The sequence below is a fragment of the Nerophis ophidion genome, linkage group LG25 (assembly GCF_033978795.1).
Source record: "Nerophis ophidion isolate RoL-2023_Sa linkage group LG25, RoL_Noph_v1.0, whole genome shotgun sequence".
NCBI classification, from domain to species: domain Eukaryota; kingdom Metazoa; phylum Chordata; class Actinopteri; order Syngnathiformes; family Syngnathidae; genus Nerophis; species Nerophis ophidion.
The window spans coordinates 7,555,947-7,568,446 of NC_084635.1; the positions used below are offsets into that span (position 1 = coordinate 7,555,947).

The following is a 12,500-nucleotide window of genomic DNA, read 5'->3' on the forward strand; positions in this document are numbered from 1 at the left end:
ATACCCAGATTTTTTACCGAGTCACCTTGTTTTATTATTTGGTTGTCAAATGTTACAGTTGTATTATTATATAGAGGTCGGTGTCTAGCAGGACCGATAATCAGCATTTCCGTTTTTTTGGCGTTAAGTTGCAAAAAATTAGCAGACATCCATTGTTTAATTTCATTAAGACACGCTTCCAACTGACTACAGTCCGGCGTGTTGGTCAGCTTTAGGGGCATGTAGAGTTGGGTGTCATCAGCATAACAGTGAAAGCTAACACCGTATTTGCGTATGATGTCACCTAGCGGCAGCATGTAGATGCTGAAGAGTACAGGGCCAAATATGTGTGCGCCAAAGCCGGGACTAGGTGAAAATTAGTCAATGATACTCGAACTTGCTTTATAAATAATATATTAATTTAAATAAAGCATTTTTTCTCCACTGTTGACTGCTGTGTTGGCGCTAGGGATTTTTAAAATGGGGTCCCAGGGACCCCATCAAGTCATAAAAATGGGGTCCCACAGTACATTTTTGGGCGTCCCACTTTTTTGTAAGTATTTTGAAAACAAATGATAAACGTATTCATTATCCTGTTGTATCTCATATTCTATATCGTGTTTTGGGAAAAAGGTTGTCATAAACGTTAATTCATTAAAAAAAAAAAAAGAAAAAAAAGAAAAATGTGTACACATATGTAAATGTATTAAGTTATAAAGATTCATTCACTTGCTTGTTTCCTTCATGGATCTAAACTTTACCGCTGCTGGTAGTTTTTTCTAGGTTTTTATTTAATACGTTGTAGGTGTATTTATTTCAGTATAAAAGTGTCAAAAGTGTTTTGCTTCGGTCATAAAATGGTGATAATGGTGGCTTGATAGTACAGATTGAAAAAAAAAAAAAAAGTTGTTTTTTTTTACAACAAAAAACGAAAAAAACAAACAAATATATATTGTTTTCAATTATCAATGACGATAATCATAAAAAAAAAAAATATATATATATATATATAGATATGTTTTAGTATGTTTTTATATATATATTTTTTATAAATATTTTTTATTTTTTTAATATATTTATTTTTTATTTTGATATATATATATATATTGCTTTGGCCCTGCGAGGAGGTGGCAACTTCTCCAGGGTGTACCCCGCCTTCCGCCCGAATGCAGCTGAAATAGGCTCCAGTGCCCCCTGCGACCCTGAAAGGGACAAGCGGTAGAAAATAATTGGGATGGATATATATATATATATATATATATATATATATATATATATATATATATATATATATATATATATATATATATATATTTAACGCTCAAATCTCTGGAGTCTACATCAACTTCACATCTATCCCTCATTTCAAAATGTTTTAGTTTTTTTTATGATGTTTTTTAGTTTGTTTGTTTTTCGCCCTTTTTTGTCAACCCAAATCGTTTTTAATGGCAAACACACAAAATATGCAAAATCTTCCACCAAAAATATTTTTCTTAGTGGAATATTTGATGTGAAGTAGTTGGGAACCTTGGATAGGTCAATAATTCATAATAACATTGATTTTGATTCAATATTATGTTTTGAGCAATGACAGTTGGAAAGAAAAAAAAAAACAGATTTGTTTTATTAGTCAACATTGCATCTTTTTCTAAATTACATTTCACCTTTAAGCTTTTTTATTTCACTTTTGTTATGTTTTAGTTTATTTTAATAGTGTTTTTATGTTGTGCCGTGGGCCTTTAAAACATTAGCTGTAGGCCGCAAATGGCCTCTTTGACACCCCTGCTATAGATAATAAAATAATTAAATCTGATAAATCTATCACGTTTATTATAACACACAGTCACCATCTCTAAACAATGACGGTGATGACGTCACTGTCAGCGATGCTAACTTGTCAGCCACTTCTTCAAAAGACTCCTTTTGAACACTCCTCGCACATCAACACTTCAAAAGGCAAACAACTGCCCCGTTTTTTGACCTGCAACGTATGTTTTTGAAGCTAACAGCTAGCCTGTCTCCATCCTCGAACGATGTGGATCCAGTGGAAGATAAAAGTGAAGTTTCCATAGACTCACAAATACTAAAATAACTCATTTACTGGAGTTAAAAATGTTGACTTTACACTCACCTTAGTGTTTACCAAGAAGTCAATTTCCTTTTCCCGGCAAAATTCGAACCAACACTTCCTGTCAACAGCGTCACTTCCCAAGCTTCCCCGGAAGTCCTGCCCCCCAGCCAAAGCCATTGGCTAACACCCCGTAGCCAGCCGCTACAATATTTACAGCTAGAATTCACATATATATATATGTATATGTATGTATGTATGTATGTATATGTATGTATGTGTTGGAAAAATCACAAGACTACTTCATCTCTACAGAACTGTTTCATGAGGGGTTCCCTCAATCATCAGGAGATTTTAATGGAAGCATTCACATACAATGGTTTATATAGGGCACAGAATGGGTGGGTACAGGCAGGCGTAGGGTGTGGTGATTGGCTCATGTGTTACCTAGGAGGTGTTTCCGTCTGTGGCGGCATGTTGAAATTATTTCACTGCGCTTGTTGAGGGATGACAGGTCTGGATGATATATAATGAACCGTTTCTTTTTTAAGCAAAGGTTGCATCTTTTATTCCCACTGTTAAATGTAAGGTGTGCTGGATGCAATAATTTGCCATGTTATTGAATAGTCAACATTGTCTTTGAGGTTCCAAATGTGCTTGCTGAGTTCTGTAGAATTCCGCAAGGTCTGGTTTCTAAAGGAGGCTTTGTGATTATTCCATCTGGCTTTAAACGCTCTTTCGGTTAATCCTACGTACGTGTCGGATGTGTTAATGTCCTTGCGTGTTACCTTTGCTTAGTAAACGACCGATGTTTGTAAGCACCCCTTCGTTGAGAGGGCAATCAGGTTTCTTGCGACAGTTACATTCCTTATTGGTTTCAGAGTCGTTTAGTCTGGGGGTAGGCAGTCCTTTTGCAATTGCTTTGTTGTGGTTTGAAATTATTTATATATATATATATATATATATATATATATATATATATATATATATATATATATATATATATATATATATACTGTATATATATATATCTTGATTGGATTATCCAGAGAATAGTGCTCGATACCGTGGTAGAGCGCAATATGTATGTGTGGGAAAAATCACAAGACTACTTCATCTCTAGAGAACTGTTTCATGAGGGGTTCCCTCAATCATCAGGAGATTTTAATGGAAGCATTCACATACAATGGTTTATACAGGGCACAGAGTGGGTGGGTGCAGGCAGGCGTAGGGTGTGGTGATTGGCTCATGTGTTACCTAGGAGGTGTTTCCGTCTGTGGCGGCATGTTGAAATGATTTCACTGCGCTTGTTGAGGGATGACAGGTCTGGATGATATATAATGAACAGTTTCTCTTTTAAGCAAAGGTTGCATCTTTTATTACCACTGTTAAATGTAAGGTGTGCTGGATGCAAGAATTTGCCGTGTTATTGAATAGTCAACATTATTGTCTTTGAGGTTCCAAATGATCTTGCTGAGTTCTGTAGTATTCCGCAGAGTCTGGTTTCTAAAGAAGGCCTTGTGATTATTCCATCTGTCTTCTAACGCTCTTTCGGTTAATCCTACGTCTGTGACGACATGTTGATATGATGTGAATCATATCAACATGTCGTCACAGACGGAAACATATATATATATATATATATATATATATATATATATATATATATATATATATATATATATATATATATATATATATATATATATGTGTGTATATAATATATATATATAATATATATATATAAGGTAACTGGACCTAAATTGAAAATACACGCAACCCTAATTCAAAATGCTGGACATTTGACGCATTTAAAAAAAAACGCCCGTACACTAAAGAGGACATATGGTCAGCCTAAATAATATATGTTGGGGCTTCCATTGCATTAATAATACTAGCACATATACATACAGTACACCCAACTATAGTTAAAGTATAAAAAGTACCCTTGTGAAAGCATCCAAACTACATTCATGCCGCCCTTCCGACACGCACACACAGTGTCACTAGCGCTGTGGTGCGCTTACAACTTGAAATCCCAAAACTCCTGAACGGCACAACGATTATGAAATGACCATTACTGTATTTTGTTTAAGGTAGTGGTGACAATTAAGCATATTTTGCACCCACAATTGCAGACTCTCAAAGCTTTTTTATGACTTTAACTCCAGACTTCTTCTGTTTGTTTGATATTGTCATTACTGCCACACGTGGAGGAAAAGGGTATTACAACTGAGTACCGCTACACGGACCACAGCTGAGTAACATATATTTTTTGGCGGCCCGACAAATTTTTACATTATGGCCCCCAGTTTCGTAAAACCCAACCCGCAAGTAGTCCCGAGTAAAAAAGAAAGTGTTTATGTTATTTTATATTTTTTATTATAATTCTTTTTTTTTATCTGTCCTTTCTAGCCCATCCATCCATTAATTTTCTTTTGCTTGTTACTCTCGGGGTGTCAGACGCTCTGGAAAATCATATTTTCTAAAGATGCATTTTCCCAGCCGCAATTTCAGTTAGTTAGTGCACGAGGAAAGAAAAATGGCAAAATCGTCGAGGAAACGTAAAATAGACTGAGAGTGTAGAGTTTTTAAACATCAGTGGACATTTGACTTTTTTTTTGTTCAGTGTAAGGAAAATAAAATGTGTTTAATCTGCTATGACACAGATTATACACAGTCTTGGTCAAAAGTTTACATACACTTGTAAAGAACATAATGTCATGGCTTTCTTGAGTTTCCAATAATTTCTACAACTCTTATTTTTTTGTGATAGAGTGATTGGAACACAAAAAACATTCATAAAGTTTGGGTCTTTTTTTAAATTTATTATGGGTCTACTGAAAATGTGAGCAAATCTGCTGGGTTAAAAGTATACATACAGCAATATTAATATTTGTTTACATGTCCCTTGGCAAGTTTCACTGCAATAAGGCGCTGTTTTTTTTGACCACTCCTCTTGACAAAATTGGTGCAGTTCGGAAAAAATGGTCGGTTTTCTGACATGGACTTGTTTCTTCAGCATTGTCCACATGTTTAAGTCAGGACATTCTAAAACCTTAATTCTAGCCTGATTTAGCCATTCCTTTACCACTTTTGACCTGTTTTTGGGGTCCTTGTCCTGTTGGAACACCCAACTGCGCCCAAGACCCAACCTCCCGGGATGATGATTTTAGGTTGTCCTGAAGAATTTGGAGGTAATCTTCCTCTTTCATTGTCCCATTTACTCTCTGTAAAGCACCAGTTCCATTGGCAGCAAAACAGGCCCAGAGCATAATACTACCACCACCATGCCTGACGGTATGTGTGGTGTTCCTGGGATTAAAGGCCTCACTTTTTGTCCTCCAAACATAATGCTGGGTATTTTGGCCAAACAGCTGAATTTTTGTTTCATCTGACCACACAACTTTCCTCCAGAAGGTCTTATTTTTGTCCATGTGATGTCAGACGTCAGGGTAGGCTGGTCTACAGAATACTATGTACAGTATGAGTGTTATTATACACAGATGGTCTATGATAGATTCCTGCCAAAAGTTGCTAAGTCACACACAATCAATGTTAAAGTGTTGTGCTTTTACATCAGCAGCATTTATGAATATCATGACCAAAGATTAGCATCCACCATAATATAAAAAGGGGTAATTTCGGAAGCTAGCCCACTCTAGGAGTTGCAAACAGGCCTACACTGCAAAAACTGAAATCTAAGTAAGAATAAATATCTCAAATAAGGGTGATATTTGCTTATTTTCTGTCCGATAAGATAATTCTTCTCACTAAGTAGATTTTATGTTAGAGTGTTTTACTTGTTTTAAGGGTTTTGGTCCTAAATAATCTCAGTAAGATATTACAGCTTGTTGCTGAGGATTGATGACCTATATTGAGTAAAACATGCTTGAAACTACAATATTAACTGATTCACAGCTGTGTCATTAACACTCAGAAGTATAAAACTACTTTTTTAAAGTAATAATTTGTTATTTCAAGCATGAAAAAACTATTATGCCGAGTGCATATCAATATGTCAAGATAATGGCACTAGCATTTACTTCAGCTAAGAATATTTGTCAACATATTGAGCAAAAAGGTCTTTTTTTTTTCTACCAAGAAAAGTGCACTTATTTGTGAGATTATACTTATTTTAAGGTATTTTTGGGTTCATTGAGGTTAGCTAATTTTTACTTGTTTTGGAAAGTCTTGACAAGCCGAATTTTCTTGTTCTATTGGCAGATAATTTTGCTTGGTTCAAATAAAATACCCCTCATTTTTGTATTTTTTTTTCTTGTTTTTGATCACTGACTTTTTGCAGTGTACTGAAAATAGATTTTATTATTTAAACGGGGATAGCAGGTCCGTTCTATGTGTCATACTTGATCATTTCCTGATATTGCCATATTTTTGCTGAAAGGATTTAGTAGAGAACATCAACGATAAAGTTTGCAACTTTTGATCGCTAATAAAAAAGCCTTGCCTGTACCGGAAGTAGCAGACGATGTGCGCGTGACGTCACGGGTTGTGGAGCTCCTCACATCTGAACATTGTTTACAATCATGGCCACTAGCAGCGAGAGCGATTTGGACCAAGAAAGCTACGATTTCCCCATTAATTTGAGCGAGGATGAAAGATTCGTGGATGAGGAAAGTGAGAGTGAAGGACTACGAAAAAAAAAAACACTAGAGGTCAGTGGGAGCGATTCCGATGTTATTAGACACATTTACTAGGATAATTCTGGAAAATCTCTAATCTGCTACTAGTGTTTTAGTGAGATTATATGGCCGTACCTGTACAACCTGACGGTGGGCCCCGCACCTTTCTTCAGCACCAGTCGACGGGTGGTACGGTGCCCATTTCTATCCTTCGCAAGGGACCCTCTCAGAAACACGATCTTTCGAAATGATCGCTGCATAATACACAACTTTTGGTCGCTAATAAAAAAGCCCTGCCTGTACCGGAAGTAGCAGACGATGTGCGCATGACGTCACGGGTTGTAGGGCTCCTCACATCCTCACATTGTTTACAATCATGGCCACTAGCAGCGAGAGCGATTCGGACCGAGAAAGCGACAACTTCCCCATTAATTTGAGCGAGGATGAAAGATTCTTGGATGAGGATAGTGAGAGTGAAGGACTAGAAAAAAATAAAAAAATAAAGCGAGGGCAGTGGGAGCGATTCAGATGTTATTAGACACTTTTACTAGGATAATTCTGAAAAATCCCTTATCTGATTATTGTGTTACTAGTGTTTTAATGAGATTATATAGTACCTGAAAGTTGGAGGGGTGTGGTGACCGCCAGTGTCTCCGGTGGGAAGAGGTAATAGTCCGCAGCTGCAGGAGGACGCAAGCTCCACTCATGTCTGCGGTAAGAGCCGACTTATTACCACAATTTTCTCACCAAAACCTGCCAATTGGCATGTGGTCGGGAACCATGTTCGCTTGATCGCTCTGTTCCATAGTAAAGCTTCACCTTCGGGAATGTAAATATAGAAACACCGGCTGTGTTTGTGTTGCTAAAGGCAGCCGCAATACACCGCTTCCCACCTACATCTTTCTTCTTTGACGTCTCCATTATTAATTGAACAACTTGCAAAATATTCAGCAACACAGATGTCCACAATACTGTGTAATTATGCGATTAGAGCAGACTACTTATAGCTTGGGTCGGGCTGGAAGAACATGTCCGCTACAACCGGTGACATCACGCTCACGCGTCATCATTCCGTGACGTTTTCAACAGGATACTTCGCGGGAAATTTAAAATTGCAATATAGTAAACTAAAAAGGCCGTATTGGCATGTGTTGCAATGTTATTATTTCATCATTGATATATAAACTATCAGACTGCGTGGTCGCTAGTAGTGGCTTTCAGTAATGAAATGAGATTTTCTTATTTAAACGGGGAGAGCAGGTCCATTCTATGTGTCATACTTGATCATTTCGCGATATTGCCATATTTTTGCTGAAAGGATTTAGTAGAAAACATCCACAATTTAGTTCGCAACTTTCGGTGCTAACAGAAAAGCCCTGCCTCTACCGGAAGTCGCAGACGATGACGTCACATGTTGATGGCTCCTCACATCTTCACATTGTTTTTGATGGGAGCCTCCAACAAAAAGTGCTATTTGGACCGAGAAAACGTCAATTTCTCCATTCATGTGAGCGAGGATGAAAGATTCGTGTTTGAGGATATTGATAGCGACGGACTAGAAAGGAAAAAAAAAAAAAAAAACGCGATTGCATTGGGACGGATTCAGATGTTTTTATCAATCAATCAATCAATCAATCAATGTTTATTTATATAGCCCCAAATCACAAATGTCTCAAAGGACTGCACAAATCATTACGACTACAACATCCTCGGAAGAACCCACAAAAGGGCAAGGAAAACTCACACCCAGTGGGCAGGGAGAATTCACATCCAGTGGGACGCCAGTGACAATGCAGACTATGAGAAACCTTGGAGAGGACCTCAGATGTGGGCAACGCCCCCCCTCTAGGGGACCGAAAGCAATGGATGTCGAGCGGGTCTAACATGATACTGTGAAAGTTCAATCCATAGTGGCTCCAACACAGCCGCGAGAGTTCAGTTCAAGCGGATCCAAGATAGCAGCGAGAGTCCCGTTCACAGGAGACCATCTCAAGCGGAGGCGGATCAGCAGCGTAGAGATGTCCCCAATCGATACACAGGCAAGCGGTCCATCCTGGGTCTCGACTCTGGACAGCCAGTACTTCATCCATGGTCATCGGACCGGACCCCCTCTACAAGGGAAGGGGGGACATAGGAGAAAGAAAAGAAGCGGCAGATCAACTGGTCTAAAAAGGAGGTCTACTTAAAGGCTAGAGTATACAGATGAGTTTTAAGGTGAGACTTAAATGCTTCTACTGAGGTAGCATCTGAGGGCATTCCAGAGTACTGGAGCCCGAACGGAAAACGCTCTATAGCCCGCAGACTTTTTTTGGGCTCTAGGAATCACTAATAAGCCGGAGTCTTTTGAGCGCAGATTTTTAGACACATTTACTAGGATAATTCTGGGAAATCCCTTATCTTTCTAATGTGTTGCTAATGTTTTAGTGAGTTTATTAGTACCTGATAGTCGGAGGGGTGTGTCCATGGCCGGGTGTTGACGCGCAGTGTCTCAGGGAAGTCGACTTTTTACCACAATTTTCTCACCGAAACCTGCTGGTTGACATTCGGTCGGGATCCATGTTCGCTTGACCGCTCTGATCCATAGTAAAGTTTCACCTCCGGGAATTTTAAACAAGGAATCACCATGTGTTTGTGTGGCTAAAGGCTAAAGCTATCCAACTCCATCTTTCTACTGTGACTTCTCGAATATTAATTGAACAAAATGCAAAAGATTCAGAAACACGGATGTCCAAAATACCGTGTAATTATGCGATTAAAGCAGACGACTTTTAGCTGTGTGTGTGTGCAGCGCTCATATTTCCTAACAGCCCGTGACGTCACGCGTGTTGGCATGTGTTGCAACTTGAGGGTTGCAGGTTCGATCCCCACTTCCGCCATTCTAGTCACTGCCGTTGTGTCCTTGGGCAAGACACTTTACCCACCTGCTCCCAGTGCCACCCACACTGGTTTAAATGTAACTTAGATATTGGGTTTCACTATGTAAAGCGCTTTGAGTCACTAGAGAAAAGCGCTATATAAATATAATTAACTAACTAACTAACTTAATATTTCATCATTGATATATAAACTATCAGACTGCGTGGTCGCTAGTAGTGGCTTTCAGTAGGCCATTGAATTTACTCGTTTATGAAATCCGATTTTTTTAATACGATGTTCTCGTCGCATTTGTTTACAGGACTGGCGGGCTTGGACGCTAAATCCAGCGGCCGTTTAGGCACCAGAGCCATGGTTTACTACATGACGACGACGGTGATTGCAGCTGTCTTGGGGGTGATCCTGGTGCTGCTCATCCATCCCGGGAACCCCAAGCTGAAGGCCAACCTGGGCCAGGGAAAGAAGAACGACGATGTTTCCAGTATGGACGCTTTATTCGATCTCATCCGGAACCTGTTCCCAGAAAACTTAGTGCAAGCCTGCTTCCAACAGGTAGAAGTCCTCCGGGCATCTTTCCTATAACCGCAATGCACCGCGTAGTTAGTTTTTGATTCAAACTCTTTCTATGTTTCTTGTGCAGATACAAACTGTGACCAGCAAAATCCCCGTGCCAACCAACAGAACCAAAGCACCCCCGCAGTTCACAGTCAAGAGGTCCCTCCAGTTCAAGAGTGGGATGAATGTTCTTGGTAGGCTATCGAAACATACTATTTAAAATAAGTCTGACTCAATTCTCAGTCTCTGATTTTATTTTCAAACCTGTGTCGTCTTGAAGGTTTAATTGGATTCTTTGTTGCTTTCGGAGTCATCATGGGGAAAATGGGGGAAAAAGCCAAGTTGATGCTGGAGTTCTTCAACGTCCTGAACGAGATCATCATGAAGATTGTCGGTGCGATTATGTGGTAAGTGCGCCACTCCGAGAAACAGCAGATAGATTAGATAGTACTTTATTTATTCCGTCAGGAGAGTTCCTTCAGGAAAATTACAATTTTCAGCACAATCCCATTCAAGATCAGACAAACATTACAGGGAGACAGAACAGGATCGCTGATGGGTCTGCCGGCTTCCAGCGCCCCTTACAAAAAAGATGACATACAGGTAAACAAGGGGGGGGGGAGAAAAGAATAGAAGATTAAAATAAAATTTAAAAAAAAAATCGGTCTTAGCCTGGGCCCTGGAGTGGGGGTTCAGACTGAGGCCAAGGGGAAAAAAAAAAACAACTCATAGCCATAGAACACATCCCTCTTCCATGTGTGTAAGAGGAAAACATCAAACGTCAAAGAACACAGAGGACATTAAAGACATTAAAGCAGCAGATAAAACCAGACACTTCTACATACAGCTATGAATAAAAAGTAAAAGAAACATATACACTGTGGTGGCCTCTGTGGTGTTCCACGCCATCGTCCGCTGGGGTGGAGGGAGCATGGCCAGAGACAGGAGCAGACCCAACAAAGCAACCAAGAAAGCCGACTCCACGCCAGGGGTGGGCAACCCGCGGCTCTTCGACCACTCTGATGTGGCTCGGCCGCCCGGAGAAGTCCGGTAGATTTCCAAATTTAAGTGAAGTGAATCATATTTATATAGCGCTTTTTCTCCAGTGACTCAAAGCGCTTTACATAGTGAAACCCAATATCTCATTTTTACATTTAAACCAGTGTGGGTGGCACTGGGAGCGGGTGGGTAAAGTGTCTTGCCCAAGGACACAAAGGCAGTGACTAGAATGGCGGAAGCCGGGATTGAACCTGCAACCCTCAAGTTGCTGGCACGGCCGCTCTACCAACCGAGCTATACCGCCCCTAAATTTAAGCGTCTCTATCAGAAATCGCCCGGGTAAACATTTTTCGATTTTCACCCAGACATCAACTTTGAGGGCGTGCCGTGATGACAATGCCTCTATCACCTTTTCCGGCATAGCTCGGTTGGTAGAGCGGCCGTGCCAGCAACTTGAGGGTTGCAGGTTCGATTCCCGCTTCCGCCATCCTAGTCAATGCTGTTGTGTCCTTGGGCAAGACACTTTACCCACCTGCTCCCAGTGCCACCCACACTGGTTTAAATGTAACTTAGATATTGGGTTTCACTATGTAAAGTGCTTTGAGTCACTAGAGAAAAGCGCTATATAAATATAATTCACTCACTCACTACATGTCATCGCGCCAGGATCTTCACCATGCAAGGCATAGTTGTTCAACAGCCATACAGGTCACACTGAGGGTTGTGATATAAACAAGTTTTACTCTCTTAGTAATATGCGCCACACTGTGAACCCACACCAAACAAGAATGACAAACACATTTCAGGAGAACCTCCGCACTATAACACAACATAAACACGACAGAACAAAATACCCAGCTACCACCAACCCAACCCTGCCCACCTCTCCCGTCCAAAGGCAAAACCTAGTAACTCACTTCTAGCTGATTTTGGGAAAACCAATCTATCTTGATGCCGTCTTACAAAGATTTACAAAGTCATCAAACGTATAGATGTTTTCTTGAGCTTTCATTTTCTTGCCGATTGAATCTGCTCTCATGAACGTGTGCCCTTTCTCCAGATATTTTATCACAATCTCGGGTGGGCCCCATTCTGCGTTTGCACATTGGGCAAGAGCCGTGTACAGCGTCCAGTTTTTATTTTGACCTCCACAGTTATCTGCCCCAAAGAGTATGCAAGGGGAAGAATCAAGAACGATACATTTAGTGAAGGTGCTTGCAACGTCCTGGGCCAATCTTCCAAATATCCCCCTGGTGCCATAATATCACATAATCAGGTGGACCGTCGGCCCCCATTCGTGCAAATGTCTCGTTAAAGACAATAAGGCGACTGACAAAGAAGCTCCGATTGCTACCTCGAGATACTAGGTTTTTCTGTTGTAT

At 40.0% G+C, this 12,500-nt stretch overlaps 1 protein-coding gene across 2 annotated transcripts in view; it reads left to right on the top strand.

Annotated features, from left to right (window-relative positions):
- LOC133543062 (excitatory amino acid transporter 2-like) overlaps positions 1–12,500 on the top strand; it is a 122,607-nt gene that overhangs the window by 76,063 nt on the left and 34,044 nt on the right. For both annotated transcript variants that reach the window (XM_061887453.1, XM_061887452.1), the window contains exons 5-7: positions 9,866–10,116; positions 10,205–10,313; positions 10,400–10,526. In XM_061887453.1, the coding sequence (XP_061743437.1) occupies positions 9,866–10,116; positions 10,205–10,313; positions 10,400–10,526 (487 nt within the window). The remainder of the gene's footprint in view (positions 1–9,865; positions 10,117–10,204; positions 10,314–10,399; positions 10,527–12,500) is intronic.